The sequence below is a fragment of the Ostrinia nubilalis genome, chromosome 10 (assembly GCF_963855985.1).
Source record: "Ostrinia nubilalis chromosome 10, ilOstNubi1.1, whole genome shotgun sequence".
NCBI classification, from domain to species: domain Eukaryota; kingdom Metazoa; phylum Arthropoda; class Insecta; order Lepidoptera; family Crambidae; genus Ostrinia; species Ostrinia nubilalis.
Genome location: NC_087097.1, coordinates 13,965,665 through 13,986,385, shown reverse-complemented (window position 1 = coordinate 13,986,385; position 20,721 = coordinate 13,965,665). Strand labels below are relative to the sequence as shown.

Below are 20,721 nucleotides of genomic sequence, written 5' to 3'. Positions count from 1 at the left end.
GTACAGGAGCACGTACACAAGATGTTGTTCTCTTTTATGAAATTTGTTAGTACTAAGGTTGAATTATTAAATAATCACTGTTAAATGTGATTAATTTATCACTTTTACCGCGACTGTCGGTAATTATTCATAATAACCGGTTATTATTAATAATTTTCAATTTATCACATTAACCGTAACATGTCCATAAAAAATTAAAGTGGTAAACATTTATTTGTGATTACGTAAGTAAGTACAGCATTTTTGGCACGATTAGTTTTGTTGCTAGTAATTTTTGAAATATTTTGCGTGCCAAATAAATAAATTCTATTCCACTCTTTATAATGAGGCGAATTCTTAAATTATATGGAAACGACGACTCACTGCAGATACAGACAAATATCGTTTGGTCTTGTGCAGGAACGCAGCTTTAATTTTGTTTGATGGCTTCTACGCGACGCTACACTAGTGAGTGCGTGCTGCGTTGTTCTACGCTTTGCTACGCTGCTCTTCGCTATGCTACGGTAGTGCAGCTGTGTTTTCAGTAACTTTTTGGAAGTTTTCACGCATAATTCTGTACCCCCAGTGAAAAGGGATCTAACTCGACTTAGATCAAAATTGACTTTATAACATAATGTGAATCTCTGAAAAATTAGCTATTTTTGTATCTAATCGGTATGTTTCTACGACAAATAGAAAAGAAAATAATGTTGTGCCAAATGATACAAGTAAGGCTTTGTGAACCAATTTTGAGTTTTCTTTCGTGTATATTGATACATGTCTACTTTTAACAAAGTGTACCGGAGGCTTCTTTCAATTTTTTATTGTGTCAAGAGGTATGACTCGTGTTACTACTTTTTACACGATTGAAGTTGTTCAGATTGAATTTGTGATTAACAATATAAGATGACTCATATTAATATACACAAAAAAAACTATGTATTGTTGGTTGGTGAAAAATAATGTAAATTAATTTATATCACAAAAAGTAAAAAACAAAAGGTTATTTTTTTTGTGTATAATGATTCAATTAGACTAATACCATTAACCACAAAAGTTTCGTACATGTGTGAAATGTTATAAGTTACTTAGATCAGAAACATTTGAAAATCGCAACTAATAATTTGGTTAATTATTTGGTGTAAAATGATATAACTTAGCCCAAACGTCAGATTAAAGGAAAAAATAATGTCGTAGTTTATAAATCAAAGAACTTGAGTTAGTAGTTTTAAAAAATAATGGTGAACATCTACTAGTAAAACATATAATTGAATTCAAAGTGCCTAACGTTGTCAATAAAAGTACTTAATAAGTGCATTATAGAATTTACAAGAGCTCCAACTACCAGAACTCTTTATAAACAAAACTCATCACCTTTGACAACAAATTGAACTGGGCGAGTCATGTCGAGAACAAAATAAAAATGGCCTGTACAGCATTCCATCAGTGCAAGAGACTCATTGGTAGTAGATGAGGTCTTAACCCAAAGATAACACTTTGGCTGTAGGTACACGTCGGTTATATGGCCCTCTTACACATATTATTATGGATCACTTGTATGGTGGCATAGAACACAACTATCCACAGCAAGATCAAAACTCCAAAGCCTGCAACGCATAGTAAGCATAGCGGCCACTAGTTGTATGAGAACCACTCCATCGACATCACTTGAGTACCTTCTGAATCTTAGATCTTTATACCTCTTCATTCAGTTGGAAGCGCAAGCAGCCGGTTTAAGACTTAAAGGTCAAGGACATATAAGAAGCAAAACAAGGAGACAGGACATTTCACGATCCTGCACAAAACCCTAATAAAAGAAATACCTCTCACCGAGGCACCCATCGACAGAATTCCCTGTGTTCAAATCTTCGACTGAAGATATAATATCCAGCTTACAGCGGAAACGCAAAATTGCCCTGGAATCAATCAACTTAGGATATACACTAATGGCTCCAAAACCCAAAAAGGTACAGGAGCTGGTGTCTTCTCGAATTACTTAAATATAATAAGAATATCTGCAACACTAGATAAACACAATACAATTTTCCAAGCAGAATGCAATCAGAGCAGCACAGGCGGTTGCAATCATAGACATCTGAGGTCTGAATATTAAAATAATCTCAGATAGTGCAAGCAATACAAAGCAACTTAATATACTACATTATAATACTTATATTGGAATGCCATGACGCGCTCCTAAGTCATTTCAGACGCAAATGGCGTTACCCTGCACTCCTAAAGTAGATCAAAGGGCACAGTAACTCCTTGGGCAACGACGCAGCAGATGAACTGGCCAGAAAGGGATCGTACACGACGGTATTTGGTCCGAAACAATTACCTATAATGCCGATTAGTAGGGAATTTAGTGCAAGAACCCCTCCACTTTGGTATAGAAGGCTCATTTTTGCACCAGTTGTTCTTTGGGTGCTCCTGAGTAGATTTCCGTCGGTAGACATCGGGAGCCCCCCCTGTGGTAGCAGGGGGAGGGGGGGCAAGTTTCCTTCTGCCGCGCTTCACTTTAAGGCCGATATCTTCAAAACTATGGGTATTAGGGCAAGTGTGGTGTCATTTTCGCATAATTAAAGGATGGCGAATTCATTTCTAGAACAAACTTTTTGCCTTTTCATACAAAAAAATAGAAATATGGAGTAAAATTCACAAAAACCAAAAAGTATTTTTTTAAATAAACGTCGTTTACTTTTAAACCACTGGAGATAATCTAATAAAAAAAATATGTCCTGAAAGCTACATTTATCAGGATTATAAATATATACCATTGTATGGTACTTTTTTTGAAAAAAGTAGGAGAAAAAAAATTTTTCTTCAGGACACAGCGGGCGAATTTTAATGCGCGTCGGAAAAAAATATTTATTTTATCCATGAATTCATACTATTTGGTTCATAAGCAAGTAAAGATTATTATTTTAGAATTTATTTAGAGTTCCTGGCACATCATGCTACCATGATTTGTATTTTTTCTTCAATTAATTTTGAACTCTATGTGTAAGACATAAGGTTGAAAATAGTTTAATTAGGTACATTGTATTATTAAAAATATCATAAGAAGAAAGCACTAAATAAAGAACTTGAATTTGTCTAAACGTCTAATGATTATTATTATTATTTTAATTATCATTTTTATTTCTACATACTATTGTACCAGTGATAACGGAAAGGTAAGTGTGAGGAAAGTGAGGATTGATATTATCATAGTACGGGAGATTATTTTTAACACAAAGGCTACGGCTGTGACCATTATAGTTGTTTTTTTCAGACAGCACCAGCTTCTGCACTACTTCTTGCACTTACATCTCACCATTTCCAGGCAAGCTTCGGCAGCTACGGGCAAATCGGTCCACGTAGGCTCCATGTTCCTATCGACTCTGGTCCACACCCAACCAGCCGGATAAAGGGAAGACTGAGTCGGTTGCTTACAACTGATCCTATACGCGAACCCCTTGAACCCCTGCCAGTAGCCAATGCTGATACAAAGCTGTCTGGGTTATTTTATGTAGGGTCACACCTAAGCGTAGTCCACAGCGACCCATTAGGATCTTTATTCTCCCTTTTTTAGTCCCTATCATCCAAAAAAATCCTATCCATTAGTTAAGTGAATTAAGCGTCTGAGTGAAAGCCACCTAATAGTCTTCTGATGCCGGATATGCTGACCCAAGCAGACCCATCCTTACAGTATTAAGTGTTTCATGGACTCCACATTGTATTCCACATGCTCGAGAGCTTCTGTTGTTAGGCCCATTTTGTGGGACATGTGATTCGTTCCATAATGCCCAGTTTGCGTACCTGTAATTGCTTGGGCATACCTTTGAAAAGTTTTCTTCATGACCCTGTATTTCCCTTTAGGAATGATTTGGAGAGGCTTATATCATTGGAGCTTCCCATTCAGCCCTGTTATTCTTGGATATGGCCATATTATGGTCATGAGGTACCTAAGCTTTTAGATAAAGGTACTATCAGTTCTGACCCAATAGGTATCGTCTCTGACCCTTGTCTCGCTAGACTGTCGGCTCTCTCATTGCATTCGATCCGTGTATGTCCAGGTATCCCACATTAGGGACACTATGTCATGCCTTCAGAGTTTGTTCATCTTTAAGATTGTATCTAGAATACCTAATTCTAGACTCAACCTTCACTGAGGCGATGGCTTTGTTTGAGTGCTGCCTGGCTGTGGCTAAGGATGTAAATATTGCGTTTCTTACACCCCTGTTTTTAGTGCACACATAATTATAGCGTAGAATTCAGCTTGAAATACTGTAGCAAACCTCCTTAAACGTTCACTGTGTTTATTTATCACATGCTTGACTATGAACGAGTGCTGTAAGTGCCCACCAACCTAAGCAGTTTTGTATCAGTATATCAAGGGCAGTAATTATGTCCTTATGATTTTTTCAAATTATTTAAATTTTAGTTGGTTCAAGGGGTTCGCGTATAGGGTCAGTTGCAAGCAACCGACTCAGTCTTCCCTGACTGGTTGGGGGTTGACCAGAATCGATAGCAACATGGAGCCTACATGGACCAATTGCCCGTTGCTGCCGAAGCTTGCCTGGAAAGAAGTAGTGCAGAAGCTGGTGCTGTCTGAGAAAACAACTATAATGGTCACAGCCGTAGCCTTTGTGCTAAAAATATTCTCCCGTACTATGATAATATCAATCCTCTCTTTTCTCACACTTACCTTTCCGTTAAATCACTGGTACAATAGTATGTAGAAATAAAAATGTTAATTAAAATAATAATAATCATCATTAGACGTTTAGACAAATTCAAGTTCTTTATTTAGTGCTTTCTTCTTATGATATTTTCAATAATACAATGTAATTAAACTATTTTCAACCTTATGTCTTACACGTAGAGTTCAAAATTAATTGAAGAAAAAATACAAATCATGGTAGCATGATGTGCCAGGAACTCTAAATAAATTCTAAAATAATAATCTTTACTTGCTTATGAACCAAATAGTATGAATTCATGGATAAAATAATTTTTTTTTCCGACGCGCTTTAAAATTCGCCCGCTGTGTCCTGAAGAAAGTTTTTTTTTCTCCTACTTTTTTCAAAAAAAGTACCATACAATGGTATATATTTATAATCCTGATAAATGTAGCTTTCAGGACATATTTTTTTTATTAGATTATCGCCAGTGGTTTAAAAGTAAACGACGTTTATTTAAAAAAATACTTTTTGGTTTTTGTGAATTTTACTCCATATTTCTATTTTTTTGTATGAAAAGGCAAAAAGTTTTTTCTAGAAATGAATTCGCCATCCTTTAATTATCCGAAAATGACACCACACTTGCCCTAATACCCATAGTTTTGAAGATATCGGCCTTAAAGTGAAGCGCGGCAGAAGGAAACTTGCCCCCCCTCCCCCTGCTACCACAGGGGGGGCTCCCGATGTCTACCGACGGAAATCTACTCAGGAGCACCCAAAGAACAACTGGTGCAAAAATGAGCCTTCTATACCAAAGTGGAGGGGTCTCCATACAAATCATTGCACTAAATTCCCTACTAGATACCATAAGCACAGATCAAGACCTGGCTGCGCTCCAAAATAGAAAAATATCACCACACAGAATGGAAAGATTGTGTAGGCAAACAAAAGATGCAGTTGTGGATATATCGAAAAAGTTCTCCCGCAGCCTCATAAGACTAAACAGGGACAACATCCACAAGGTCCTAAGTGTAATAACAGGTATGTTAAACAAACACCTACACAATATAGCTGTCACAGACAGCCTACTGTGTAGAATGTGCATGGAGGCAGAAGAAAAACCGCAGCACGTGCACAAGTAGTGCACAAGCGTAGCAGATCAACAGGCTCAAATTCTCCAATCACCAGGGTCGCTGCAGAAGGCCTGTAGCGACCTAGATAGGCTGCTGCTACTTGGGGGGATCTGGAGCGATTGGAATAGGAAGATAAACTACAAATAGCACACAATGGTCCAATCAAGAGGCTAAGTGCAATATTCGATTGCCCTGAGAAACTATCTACGAAAGTCCTTATGAATGGATACTATGTATAAAGTAAATAATTATGTAAATGGCATGTATTGCTGGACTTTATCTGCTTAGCTCGCAAGTATAAAATATCTTGTAATTCATGTCTCTATTGATTTAAGAAGATTACCGCCCTAGGCAGTTCGATTTTTTCAAGTTATTTATGATTTAAGAAGAGTCTGATAAGGGTGGCTAAATTTCTTGCGCTGCTTCTTCTCAGCACTGGTCCATTGATGTCCCAAAATTATTGTAGGGTTCAAGTAATACTAGGACGTGTTAAAGGGCTGTTTAAAAGCCTCTTTGTTGAAAACAAATGCATTTAATGAATTTACTTTTATATTATCCTTCTGTAGCCATAAGGCAATCAATATACCTTGCATCACCATCTCTGGTCCAGGGTTTGATTCCTAAAAGGGTAATTGTAGAAAACAAACTTTTCCCTGTCTCCTGTCTAATTAGTTCATGTGAAACTATTGTTGTTTCTGGTCTTTACTACACAATTGCTTCAGCTATACTTACTTTATAATAGGAGATAATGTATGTGATTTAGGACGATATCATTCATGGTATATGGTGTAATAATGAATAAAATAGTAGTTTCAGATCAGAATAAACATTTAAGGAGTAAATAATTAGAATTCAGTCTCAAATTCTAGCCTTATTCCTTTACAGTCGCCACTTATATCACTTTACACATAATTATTATGATACTTAGATCGCTATTATGTTAGTTAGATCAGTTTACACATTTTTTTTCTCTCCACAAAATTGGTGTATATTAATATAAGTAACAATTTTTGGACGATTTACCCTAAATAACCTGAAATAATGATTCCTCATAGTGTAATTACTTATGTTTGTTTTACAACTTTTTCTAAAATTGAAGAAAAAAAAAATTATCAACAGAAATGGTGGGAAATGTATCACTTTACACTTGTTAGCGTGTGGTTAATTCAGTGTGGTGTAAAATGATTTATATCTCATTACATCACTTTACACGAATGTAAAGTTGTCGTGCATGGTGATACAACTAGGTTTTTATTTAATTACGAAAAAACCACATGCTATATTTCCCAAACTGGCACACTGCCTAATTATATCTAACATTACCTTTCACCTAAAAAATATTTCACCAAGTTATCTTTAATAGCGACGAAGCAGGATTTTTTTTAACTTCAAATGCGATTTCCCAAAAATCGTCATTTTTGACTTAACTCCCTTTTCACTGGGGGTACAGATTTACCAAATCATGCGGTAATTATTCATAATAACCGGCGATTATTCATAATTTTCACATTTATCACTTTGACCGTAACAGACACATCATGCAGCATTCAAGCTGTTTGCCAAAAACAGAAAGAAACAAAAATATTCTCACACTCACGCATTTGACAATTTTCTGACGGTCATGGCCGAATTTGGCGCGAATGGCAGAATTGCAAAAGCCTTTCGGGAACCCTTACGCCCTTTCCTTACAAAGTTACAAGTAGCGTACTTACCTGCTTACAAAGTTACCTTGATTCGGTGGCGTAGCGTGTCTTTAGATGGGCCCTGTATCAAAATTTGGGGGTGCTTTATTTAACTAAAAAGAAAGTCATTGCAAAATTAGTATTTTTACTAGCAGACCCTCTTAGGGTGTTGACTGTTCTGTATAAACGGTACATTGATCCGGCCCTGAGGGCCCCTATAGCACGGGGGCCCCGTATCATTGATACGGCGGTACTAATACGCCCCTGCCTTGACCTTTGAAGGGTTAAACTTACATTTTTGAAGGTATACAAGTTTGGAAGTTAAGCTTTGGAAGCAATAATTCCTTTCTTTTTGACGCAGGAAGACCATAAATTCGTGAATTTCTCGCGGATTCACACATCTTGTTTAGTGGGTCATAAATCTTAATACGAGGTTGAGGATATACGGATTTAGAGGATAGAAATGGCGGTTTGCGGCCGCTTTGAGATGAACAAAACAGATGTAAAAATATTACACCCTTTTTCGCGAAAATAATAGTGCGAACTTAACGTGGAGTTGTATTTTTGGAGTAAGTAAGGGAATTCTCATACGATTCGCATGGAATTTTAAGTTGTATGCTTTAAAGGCTTTCTTTTGATCCTTGTTAGGTACCTACGTGAATTGTAATTATATTTGTTTGATGATGCAAGGGATATTGCAGTTTTGGTACGGCCAATGGCATAAGTATAGAACTTATACGTTAAACCATTACGTTGAATATTTCTACTTCTAGTGACGCCTGTGATTTATTTATACAGGGTGTTAGGTAAATGGGTATATGAGCCGACACTAGCCCATGTTAACATGGGCATATAAATGGTATGGTGAAGTCAGAAAATTGATATCTTCATTTTAATTATTTTAATTTCCATACAAATCGGATTTTATAAAATTTATTTTGTATGAAAATTAAAAAAAATTAAATGATGATATCAAATTTCTGACTTCACCATACCATTTATATGCCCATGTTAACATGGGCTAGTGTCGGCTCATATACCCATTTACCTAACACCCTGTATTATTAGTACCTACAATGTACCATGTATTATAATGTATTTATTACACTAGAAGAGATGTAAATAGTCGATTTTTAGCCCGGAGGTTTTTACATCGATTTTTACAAAAAAAAATCAGTACAAAATAATTTGACGTACCTGAGCAGCGCCATCTATTGTGGATTATTATAAATGAATTACAACAATAAGCACTGCTAGGGTTTTGTACGTTGCTTTTCTCTAGTGATAAATAGTTGTTTAAATGATTCCTAGATGTCGCTACTGGGAACGAAAATGGCAAAATGAAATACAAAAAATAAATTAAATGGTTTTTAAAAAATAATAATATCGCATTCATTTATTTTTGATGTGATTAGACTCAAAAATTGATTAATATTTTTAACATTTGTTTGTTCGCTCGTTTGCCTCCTGTCACATAAAAAAAACATTATTTATTTGATTTTAGTACTAAACATATTTAGTATAAAACAATAATAATATTACTTTTTATTTTAAAACTATTGAAAAAAAATTGTTAAAAAAAAGCAAAAAGGAACAGTGGCCCATGAGGGGATCGAACCCGCGACCTTCGCGTTATTAGCACGACGCTCTAACCAACTGAGCTAATGGGCCGATGAACGAAGTTGTGAAAATAAGAACCACATAGATATACGTATATTAGTGACGTCACATGTGTATTAATAGGCATCGGGTGAGTTATCCTCTCTTGCGGCATCACCGGTCATTCACTCGAGTGGCCTTGACTTACTTAGCCTCGACATTGTTCAAAGTCCATTGCTATGATATTCGTTTTGAGTTTTCGAGTTTTTTTTCTAAAAAGGGTTATTCTAAGCTTGAACAAAGTCCATCGCGTATATCGAGGCGCTATTTATATTTTAACCGACTAAAGCCAAAAGGAGCGTTATTTTTTTAAAATTTATTTTTTAAATATAATTATTATACCTACAGATTTACACATTTAGATAAGTAGGGTGACTACTTTTTTTCTACAAATATATTTATGTAAAAAAGTCTGCTGAATTTATCTTTAAATAGCGCTAACTAGGTGCTATTTGTGCGTGGGCAGAATTTACCTACTCATTGTTAAGTATTGAAACTTAAGTATTTTCAATAAAGTTACTGTCCGATTGCTTTACCAATATGAATCAGATTCAGAACTAAAAATGGCAAAATTCCCGGATTAAACACCGTACTCAAGACAGGTCTTGAGATCAGTTTTATTACTCAGTAGCAAGACTCATCACATAATGTGATATTATTAAGTATCATACTGAGGTGTGAAGTTTTTCAACCTTGGTTAAGTTTATGTCATTTTTAAGGTTTTTTACTGCAATAGGAAAAACCCTGTAGTATCATTTAGTTGTTTATGTGTAATCTGAAGGTTATTTAGATTATTGTAAGAGACTTAATATGCTTGAAAAACGTTTCATCGTCAAAATACTTGTCTTAAGTATTTATTGCATGCTAGTCAAGTGATCATTATACTACACTAAAATAAAAAAAATGTTATCATGCAAAATTCGCTACAAGAAGACAATCTCAAAAAAATCAAAATCAAAATCAAAATTATCTTTATTTGTTTAGACTAATTAAATTAGTTCTTGCAAATCGTCAAATGCTCTTAAGGAGCCTATACATGTCTCATTCTTTTTTTGCCCTACCAGCGCTTCGAGACAAACATTTGGCAAGTGCTGAGAAGAAGCGCCGCAACAAACTCAGTCACCACTGTCTGCCGGTTTAAAAATATAAAAAATATAAAAAAGTAGGAAGTTACATACATTCAGAAGCAAGTTACTTACCACGCGCTCCCGTTGATAGAAGGTGGCCTTTAAGACGCCCATCTAGCACGAGACCGCGTGGCAGTTTTGAATATATTTCTTTAGTGCCGTGCTAATTTCTAGGTTAATTGTTGCGTTTTGATACATATATGTATTTTATGTCAGGTATATCTTTCCTTGTGTTCGTGGAACATACAAATAATAAGATTTTGTACTTTAATCTTGACTTTTATTTATAAAAACACAATATTTACAAAAACCAGTACGAGTTGGTGAGAGCGTGATGAGGAAGAGAGCGATATAAAATTTAGTGTTGCCAACATTAACCATAAAAATAAGGCATAGACACATTAGACACCTTCAGTATAAAATTAAGCCGTGTTTACATCTACGGATGTGGACATTCTCCCGGGCAAAAGGTTACAAAAATAGCTATGCAGTTACATTAATAGTTATGCAGTTACAGTAATAGTCATGAAGTTACATTAGTAATGACTTGCATGATACAATTGAAGTTATATCTTAATTAAATCTTTATTCTTAAGCTTAAGTAACACCCTAAACATATTACTACTTAGTTATCACAGTTTACAGACTCAAAATTGCCATAAATATTTAATAAAATTCGCATGTCATAACTACAAGTTAACATTTGCTTATTAAACCTATGGTTAAAAATTATTTAACAGTTTTAAAATGGCTTGTTACTTAATAATCTATGGGAAGGATACACATTTTATTAATAGACCTACGGGTTAGACCAGTAGCGGTTTTGAGCTCCGCGACCCTTACCCTCCCATCGCTTCCCCGAAACACCCGCGTCACCCGCGCCATGGGCCACTGCAGCGGGGGAACGTTGTCTCCTTTTAGTAAAACTAAACTGCCTTCTTCCACATCTGGTAACTGTTTGCTCCACTTGTTTCTAACATTTAGCTGCGATAAATATTGGCTGTACCAGGCTTTCCAAAAATGTTGCTTGACCTGAGTACAGCGCCTCCAGAATCTTAGTCTATTTAGAGGGATATCGGTTAGATCCGGCTCAGGGATACATATGAGTGGACGACCAGTCAGGAAGTGTCCTGGGGTTAGGGCTGTTAGGTCTGCAGGGTCGCTTGAAAGCGGCGTGAGGGGCCTGGAATTCAGGATACCCTCTATTTCGGATAAAATAGTGGTCAATTCTTCGTACGTGAATTTATTCTCCCCCACCACTCTTTTGAAATGGAACTTAAAACTCTTAACGGCGGCCTCCCAGAGGCCTCCGTGGTTGGGGGAGTAGGAGGGGATGTAGCGAAAGGTTATTCCTTTCTCTACAGCAGCCACATTCACTTGAGATTGATGCTTTTTGGAATTGACTAATTTATACAAGTCGTGGAGCACGTTGTCGGCTCCTTTAAACGTTTGTGCATTATCGCAATTAATAATGGCGGGAATACCGCGTCTGCCAATGAATCTTTTTAAGGCTGCTAAGAATGTTTGAGTTGTCATGTCTGAAACTAGCTCAAGGTGGACAGCCTTAGTGGCGAAGCAAACAATTACCAGTGTGTAGCCTTTGGTGACAACGGCCCTCCGCATGTCCGATTGTTTTACTTGAAACGGACCACAGAAGTCGATTCCAACCTTGTCGAATGGGTGGCTCTCGGTGACGCGATCGGAGGGCAGGGATCCCATAAACTGGCTGGCTACTTGAGCCTTAAACCTGTAACATTTTAAGCACTTGTTAATAATTTTCTTTACTTCGCGACCGGCGCTAATGATCCAATACTTAAGTTTCAGACTACTTAATACGAGGGTGATACCAGCATGCATTAATACACAGTGTTCATTTCGAATAATTGAATTCGTGACATGACACTTATTGGGCAAAATAATCGGATGCTTTTGCGTGTATGGCACTGGGGCGTTTTGCAACCGGCCACCAACCCTCATTATACCATTTCCATCTATGAATGGAGCCAAGGATTTTAAATTAGATTTTATTGGCAAATTATTTTTTATTTTTGATATTTCCGAAGGAAAATACAAGCCTTGCGTTATAGAAATTATTCTGTATTGAGCATTTAACAATTCTTTTACAGTCAAATTTCCTTTAATTTTATTATGTTTATTTAAACAATTGAATTTAAACCTTAATATCCAAGCTACAATTCTTTGCATAGTGAACCATGAAGAATATTTTTCAAACAATTGTGGTTCTTGTGTCACAACCAAACAAGCTGCTTGCTCGTTCTCGGCAGGTCCCCTCTCGCAAAGCAAGTGGTTGCATGAAGCCAATGATGGTGAAGGCTCATACTCCAGTGAGTCAAGTTGAGGAGGCCCATGCCACCATAAGGTGTTCGATGGCAGGTCTTGGGGATTGCAGCCTCGAGACAAGCAATCAGCTGGATTGGAAGCTCCATCTATGTGAAACCATTTACATTCTGTAGTACTTGAATTTATTAAATTTATTCTGTTTTTGACATAAGCCGGTATATTATTTCTGCTAGACTTCAACCAACACAGAACAACTTGGGAGTCAGAAAATAAATGTACAGCATTGAAGTTAATTTTAGCATAGATTGCTTTGACTTTGCAATACAGTTTGGCTAGCAACACTGCACCATTTAACTCTAGCTTAGGTATAGTCAAGGCGTTTTTTACTGGAGCAATTCTAGACTTTGAACACAAAAGTGTTGTGGTTACTTTGCTGCCTTGAATAACCCTTATATATATGCAGCAGCCGTAGGCGACGCTAGAAGCGTCACAATATCCTAGCAATTGTATTACCTGCGCATTATTTATATTTATGTTTCTTTGTACAGAAATTATAGGCATTTGTTCTAGCTGTTCATAGAATGTTAACCAGGCCTTAAGCAATGACATTGGTATGGGCGAGTCCCACTCGAGATTCTCCTTCCACACTTTTTGTAGAAATTCCTTTGCTCGAACTATTATTGGCCCAGCGAGCCCTAAGGGGTCAAAGAAAGAGCCTATGACACTCAAAATGGACCTTTTATTCCAGGACTGCACCTGCTTTATAGGACATGACACTTTAAAAACATCATCTCTAACATTGAATGAGACCCCTAAAGCTTTCATTGAGAGGTCCTCATTACCGAGCTCATGCTCTTCGAAATGCTGCTTGTCAGCTGGTATGCCAGCCAGTAATTGGTCATCATTTGCAGCCCATTTATGCAGCTGCAGATTGGCACGTCCTAGCAGGTCTATAAATTGATCTCTTACCTCAAGAGCTTCATCGATGGTCTGTGCTCCAAAAAGAGCATCGTCAACGTACATGGCTGTCCTGATGACCTCAGCAGCCAGCGGCATATTGCTCCCAAACCGGTCTGCTAACTCCTGGAGACATCTGGTGGCCAGGTAGCTTGAGCTCTTGAGTCCATAGGTGACTGTCTGTAATTGCAGAATAATTCTTTGATTATTTTCATCTTTCCATAATATATTTTGTAGATGCCTAAATGATGGATCAATTTTTATAGCTCTGTACATATGCCTGATGTCCGTTAACATTACATACTTGAATGACCTGAATAAAATCAGAATGTCAAAGAGATCTTTTTGAACCTTAGGGCCATTCAGCAAAACATCATTTAAACTTTGATGCTGCGAACTAGCTTTTGTGTTACCATTAAAAACAACTCTTACTTTATTGGTCTTTTTATCGTTCCTTATGACTGGCAAGTGTTGCATGAAATATGCATTTTTTAAATTTGACTGGCACAGTGGGATGACCTTTGCATGACCCATTTCTATGTATTGATTCATGAAGTCATTATAATTTCTATTTAATTGATCATCTTTGGCTAACCTTTTTTCGATGGCATTTAATGTTTTTGATGCTATAGGAAATGTATTTCCTAGGTCTAGCTGATCTACGGGGACTTTGAGCGGGAGGGACACCTGAAACTCGCTGGTGAGCTGTACCGAGCTTTTAAACTCGGCTTCGCAGGCATCCTGCTTTGCTGTAACCTCCATTTTCGTTTCAGGGACCATTTCAGTCTCCCAAAACTTTTGTAGGAGGTGATCCACATTGTTGTCACATATAGCATGCAAGGTGACATGGTGACTGGATGCACAAAACTCACTATTGTTTACTTCACCTGACAATATTGAACCAAACTGGGTATCAATAAGATACAAATTACTATTTTGCAGCTTGATTTTGCGAGGCAGCAATATTTGGAAGAATATGTCCGCTGACAGCAGAAATGAAATGTCTCCCGGAGTGTCAAAGTCACTATCTGCAAGCACCACAGAGTCTGGCAGCTGTATATTTTGCCAGCTTACTTGTTGCTGTGGCAGCTTGGTTGTAATTTGGTCCACTATGGAACAATTAACTTGGCACTTATAATTATTTTGAAGTGACACAAATTCAGCATTGACAGCTTTTGAGGTTGTTTTGTTTTGTTTCCCCAAGGCTGTGATATTTAAATTGCTATCAATTAGCGGTAATTGCAATGCTTTTGCTAAGTCAGCTGTCATAAATGACACTTGGCTGCCACTGTCAACTAGTCCCCGGACTACTTTGTGTGATTTGCCATCCCGGCAGAGCACTTTGGCCTTGATGGTGGGCAGCAATATTGTGCTAACATTAGAATTACTGTGCATTGATACTTTTTCATTGCAGTGCAAGAGAGTATTATGCGATTTGTCCTTGCACTGTTCACATTTGAAGTGAAATTTACATTTATTTGTGTGAGAATTGAAACATATTTTGCATAAATTATTTTGTGAAATGAAATTGAGCCTTTCCTCTGGTGAGATGGCTAGAAATTTGTCACATTTGAATAATCTATGTGTTTGCTCACTACAATATTTGCAAGACCACGACCGTGTGGCAGTTTTGCTTGCATAGTTTGACACTTTAGTTTTGTAAGTGTTATTATTATTGTTGCTCTTACCTTCACTTCTTTGGCTCTCCTCGAAGCTGCTAGCTCTCCGCTCCACAAAAGCGAAGAAGTCATCCAGTAGGGGCAGCTTTGTGGTGTCACGCTCCGAATGATAGGCTCTGCAAGTAAACTGGTCGACCTTTCGCAACAAAATGGGTAAAACTATCATGTCCCAGCTGTCGGTCGGTTGTCCTAATGTTTTCAGTGCACCTAAGTGCTGGCGAGCATGTGACACTAACTCTCTTAAATTGGTAGCCGCTCCCTTTACTAGTGGATTGAAGTCTAGCAGCTCTTGTACATGGTTAGTGATAATAAGAAACTTATTGTCATATCTATTTCTCAACAATTCAAGAGCTTTTCCATACGAGTCCCCGGTGACGGGTAATCCTTCGATTAATGACAATGGCTCACCTTTTAAGTATTTTCTAAGATAGAAAAGCTTTTGAATTGCGGCTAATTTAGAATTATTATCTATCACTGCACTAAAGAGTTCGATGAACGAGTGGTATTTTGTGTAGTCCTTGCCGTCAAACGCAGGAATGTCTATTTCTGGCAGCCTCACGCTGGTAGCGCACGCGTCTGTAGACTGCTGCGCGCCCGATGCTGGAGCCGGCGACGGCGGCTGCGGCGCCAGTAGGCCTCGAAGGCTCGCCACGATCGCCAAATACCGGTCCTCGAACGCGTCGTTTCCGAAATAGTCTTCATCAAGGGTGTCGTCCAAAGTACTTAATTCGATCAGTAGCTGCTCATGCCTTGGCAGCACCTCCTGCAGTTGTTGTAGCCGCGCAGATACCACGTCCTTGTTGATTGGCGATTCCAATGTGCGGATAAAATTTTCTGCCTTTGTCAACGACGCTTTACACTGTGCGATTTTTCTTATGATACCTTTCCTTGCGTTCTTGTCCACTTCCTTTTCAGCCGAATCGCTATCCATGGTCATGGCGAAAAATGGCAGGGCGTGGTAATATTTTTTCTCGATGCAAAGTAAAGGGAACCAAAATGGCGGCCGGTTATTTTCTTGCAAAGTTGAATAAAATTGTTCACTTTTGGCTACTGCGACTTGCAAATCAATATGGCACAATAGTGTATTGATTGGCCTTCGATTTATTTATTCTTGTGCAAGTGTATGTTCAGCAATATGCAGTGAAATCAGCTTACTTTTCTTGCCGGCCGGCGAAGGTGTGGTTTCGTTGCTCGAAGTTTATTGTCGAAGCTTGTTTATAGAGTTTCGGCACCATTTATGTTCGTGGAACATACAAATAACAAGATTTTGTACTTTAATCTTGACTTTTATTTATAAAAACACAATATTTACAAAAACCAGTACGAGTTGGTGAGAGTGTGATGAGGAAGAGAGCGATATAAAATTTAGTGTTGCCAACATTAACCATAAAAATAAGGCATAGACACATTAGACACCTTCAGTATAAAATTAAGCCGTGTTTACATCTACGGATGTGGACACCTTGACCAGTCCCCGAAGGCAGCGCCTGTTCACAGACATGACGTGTGAACCAGCCATCGCTTCACTCGACCATATTATAGGGAATGTAACGACCCGCCTCACACGCCACTACCCCAGAGACATTTTAGTGAGCATGACAAGTCTAAGATATCCTTCTGGCTAAGTGCCAGATATAAAACTATTTAGGAGACAAGGCAAGAAAACTCTAGAGAGAAAAGCAAGGCACCATAACAAAACCGTGTGGTAGTTTTAAATAAATTGTATATACTTATATTTAGTGCCGTGCCACTGTCTAAGTTGATTGTTAATTGTTAGCTATGTTGAAAAATTTAAGGTAGGTATATCTTGTCTTGACCAGTCCCCGAAGGCAGCGCCTGTTCACAGACATGACGTGTGAACCAGCCATCGCTTCACTCGACCATATTGTAGGGAATGTACCATATTGTATGAAATCTCGGACTGGATTCGATTGATTCGAGGAACGTGGGTTCAAACTAGGGATGTTATGGATATGTACCTAGTTTCGGTTATGGATTCGGTTACGGATAAAGGAATAATATTATACCGGTTTCGGTTACGGTTACGGATATTTTTTTATTTCGGATATCCGAAAGTTTCGGTTACGGTTACGGATATCCATAACATCCCTGGTTCAAACCCCGCCATCGCTGGACTAATATGGTGAGGTGATCCCTCTTGTAACACAAACATATTTAGCTAACCACGAGGTGTTAACGGGACTATTTAGTAATTTGTGCATTGAAACAAATTAGGTATTAAACTTCCAGTTAATAGACACCTAAAGGGCATTGTCGTTGAGTGAATTGAAAATAAGTATAATTTCTATTACAATAACTAAGATATTGCGAGTATTGCGACTGATGGAGATAAAAAGGTGATAAGTTGCAATTTGCATTTGAAGTAGGTAAATATTCCCTAAGGACGTTCAAGGGGTGTTTTGTCCAATGACTGGACAAAACATGTGCAATGACTGGAAGTTTACCCTATATTCTTTGAGAAAAAGCTGCCTATTGTCGAAGTAAGTGAATGTATGTTTTTTTTTATATTTTAATATACGGTTTTGTTGCAGTATGACGTCACACCTGAAGGTGGACGGCTGCTCATCCCGCTGCACCACGCCCTCCGACCGGCCCGACCCTCAGATGGTGTCGGTCCGGGTCGGCTGCCTCCACGTCAACCCGGCCACCAAGTGAGTGTCATCCTCATCACCGTCATCACTCCAGTATGACGTCACACCTGAAGGTGGACGGCTGCTCATCCCGCTGCACCACGCCCTCCGACCGGCCCGACCCTCAGATGGTGTCGGTCCGGGTCGGCTGCCTCCACGTCAACCCGGCCACCAAGTGAGTGTCATCCTCATCACCGTCATCACTCCAGTATGACGTCACACCTGAAGGTGGACGGCTGCTCATCCCGCTGCACCACGCCCTCCGACCGGCCCGACCCTCAGATGGTGTCGGTCCGGGTCGGCTGCCTCCACGTCAACCCGGCCACCAAGTGAGTGTCATCATCATCACCGTCATCACTCCAGTATGACGTCACACCTGAAGGTAGACGGCTGCTCATCCCGCTGCACCACGCCCTCCGACCGGCCCGACCCTCAGATGGTCTCGGTCCGGGTCGGCTGCCTCCACGTCAACCCGGCCACCAAGTGAGTGACATCATCATCACCGTCATCACTCCAGTATGACGTCATGCCTGAAGGTGCACGGCTGCTCATCCCGCTGCACCACGCCCTCCGACCGGCCCGACCCTCAGATGGTCTCAGTCCGGGTCGGCTGCCTCCACGTCAACCCGGCCACCAAGTGAGTCATCATCATCATCATTATCATCGCCATCATTTTTACAGCTGGCTGGACTAGTACATCACGGGTCAGCAAGGTTCTAGAGTAGAGGCCACGTACCCACAAGGTGTTTTTTTTATGCTAGACAAGGCAGCTCTAGGTATTTGACCACAATCGCACCTGGTGTTGAGATGTAGTCTAGGATGGTACATATCTGCTCTGTAAGTGCCCTGTAGGTGTCCATCTTGTGACACCTTGAGGACCTCGCAAAGGTAGCAGGAAGGCGCTGGATGCAGGCTGCTACAAACCGGGCGATGTGGAAATCATTGGCACAGTATATACAGTGTGAGTCACGTTAAAGTGTACATATGAAAATAGATGAAACTAGACCTATTTTTATCGACAAAAAAGTGGTCAAATTTTTTTTTTATTTTTTTTTATTTTTTTATAGATTTTTTTTTCTTCCAATTACTTATTGTAAGGAAAACGTAATAACTTTTAAACTAAGCGGAATATCCTGATAAAATAAAAACAGTAATAATCCTAAAAAACAAGCGATACTAAAAAAATACACAAAATACATAAAAAAGGCCAACAAATTATAAAAAATGATACTTTTTGAAAAAAATCTGCTTTTAAATTCTTGTTTTTTTGGTTATTTGATAAATTTCTCCAAAAAATGCCCCTATAACCGGTGGTTTTTATTACTTTGTATTATTTTCTATCGTATTACCTTCGTAAAACCAAAAATCGCATGTCTCTATCCCAATCACAACATTTTCTATGATCGTTTGAACTAGGCGCGCCATTCAACGCTTCGTTAACAACGAAACTGAAAATGGCTCTAGATTTGTAATTTTAATAAAGACAAGTTAGATTTCAAATAAAAACAAAAGAATTCGAAGTAAAATAAGCATTTTAATTAAAATTAAAATTGTCTCTACCTGTAGCGGAGAATAATGTTGTGGCAGGCCTTTGTTCAAACGATCATAGCAAATGTTGTGATAGGGATAGAGACATGCGATTTTTGGTTTTACAAAGATAATACAATAGAGAATAATACAAAGTAATAAAAACCACCTGTTATAGGGGCATTTTTTGGAGAAATTTATCAAATAACCAAAAAAACACGAATTTAAAAGTAGATTTTTTTCAAAAAGTATCATTTTTTATTATTTGTTGGCATTTTTTGTGTATTTTTTGTATTTTTTTAGTATCGCCTGTTATTTAGCATTATTACCGTTTTTATTTTATCAGGATATATCGCTTAGTTTAAAAGTTATTACGTTTTCTTTACAATAAGTAATTGGAAGAAAAAAAATTCTATAAAAAATTAAAAAAAAATCTCAAAAATTTTTTGACCTCTTTTTTGTCGATAAAAATAGGTCTAGTTTCATCTATTTTCATATGTTCACTTTAACGTGACTCACACTGTATATGAGCTAAAGCAGTACGGAAACTTAGCCCTTTCGGCGAGTTAAATACCTACACTTCAACTGAGTGTTAGGGTTGGCACTCGTAATCTTTATAAAATTAATAAGGTTCTTACTTACTTATTTATTAAAACGTTTATTTAGGTTTTTTAATTATCAAATACCTAATGGAATAAATTAATTGACTAAGAAGTTAACAAAAAAAATACAACGTTAATTAGGTTCTTTAATGATCGAATACGTCATAATCGAATAAATTGATTAAATACTATTAGAGGCCGGTAGAAGATCTATTCTCATATTAATAAAATACCGGATACTTACTTTCACATACCTATTGCCTCATTTTAAATACAGTTCATCACTTAGTACAAAAGCGTGCGGAGCAAATTACTTTATCAATAGAACACATAAATTGTTAAAAAGCGTAATTACGTAATTTAAAAAGAACTATTACAAAATCAGATGTAAGCACTTTATTTAAAAAGTAATATTTAATCATTTTTACAATTCAGAATTATTACGAAGTTTAAAAAATGAAAGTTCCGGTTTTGAAGATGCCGAGTTCAAGCAGCCGTATACTACGCAATACACTCGTGGCATGTTTTTAAAAATACAGCGGACAGTGCATGCAATAAAATTATTATTAAAAACACAACGCGCGCGACACTCGCGACGGATGGACTGCGAGGTTCGCTTAGAGCTCGTGTAAAGCGTGCGTCTGTGTGCGTGAGTCTGATTCTGATTTCGAGCGTTTGTATGAAGCTTCCGTACTGTTTGATTTATCTACTGTGTCATTGGGGAAGGCCTATGTTCAGCAATGGACGTCCTGTGGCTGAA

The 20,721-nt window shown here is 38.0% G+C and overlaps 2 protein-coding genes and 1 non-coding gene across 4 annotated transcripts in view; 1 reads left to right on the top strand and 2 right to left on the bottom strand.

The window, feature by feature from the left end:
• Positions 1–9,055: 9,055 nt before the first annotated feature.
• Trnai-aau (transfer RNA isoleucine (anticodon AAU)) lies at positions 9,056–9,129 on the bottom strand. The gene has a single exon. It is a non-coding gene; the product is annotated as a tRNA-Ile (tRNA).
• A 4,373-nt stretch (positions 9,130–13,502) lies between these two features.
• On the bottom strand, positions 13,503–16,636 carry LOC135075309 (uncharacterized). 2 transcript variants are annotated; one of them, XM_063969724.1, is made up of 2 exons: positions 14,375–16,636; positions 13,503–13,682 (listed from the first exon to the last, which is right to left on the bottom strand). In XM_063969724.1, exons 1-2 carry the CDS (start codon positions 16,116–16,118, stop codon positions 13,585–13,587), a joined length of 1,842 nt encoding a protein of 613 aa, XP_063825794.1. In that variant the 5' UTR covers positions 16,119–16,636; the 3' UTR covers positions 13,503–13,584. The 2 variants fall into 2 exon arrangements, with proteins under 2 accessions (XP_063825794.1, XP_063825795.1); XM_063969725.1 differs by having other exon boundaries at positions 14,390–16,636.
• Positions 16,637–18,350: 1,714 nt separating this feature from the next.
• LOC135075455 (receptor-type guanylate cyclase gcy-25-like) overlaps positions 18,351–20,721 on the top strand; it is a 53,524-nt gene continuing 51,153 nt past the window's right edge. The window contains exon 1 of the mRNA XM_063969895.1: positions 18,351–18,469. Coding sequence (XP_063825965.1) covers positions 18,351–18,469 — 119 coding nt within the window. The remainder of the gene's footprint in view (positions 18,470–20,721) is intronic.

Coding starts and splice junctions, on each gene's coding strand:
- LOC135075309 (XM_063969724.1), bottom strand. CDS start 16,118: ATGACCATGGATAGCGATTCGGCTGAAAAGGAAGTGGACAAGAACGCA. Junction 13,683..14,374: donor GTCAGGTGAAGTAAACAATA/GTGAGTTTTGTG, acceptor CTGCAATTACAG/ACAGTCACCTATGGACTCAA.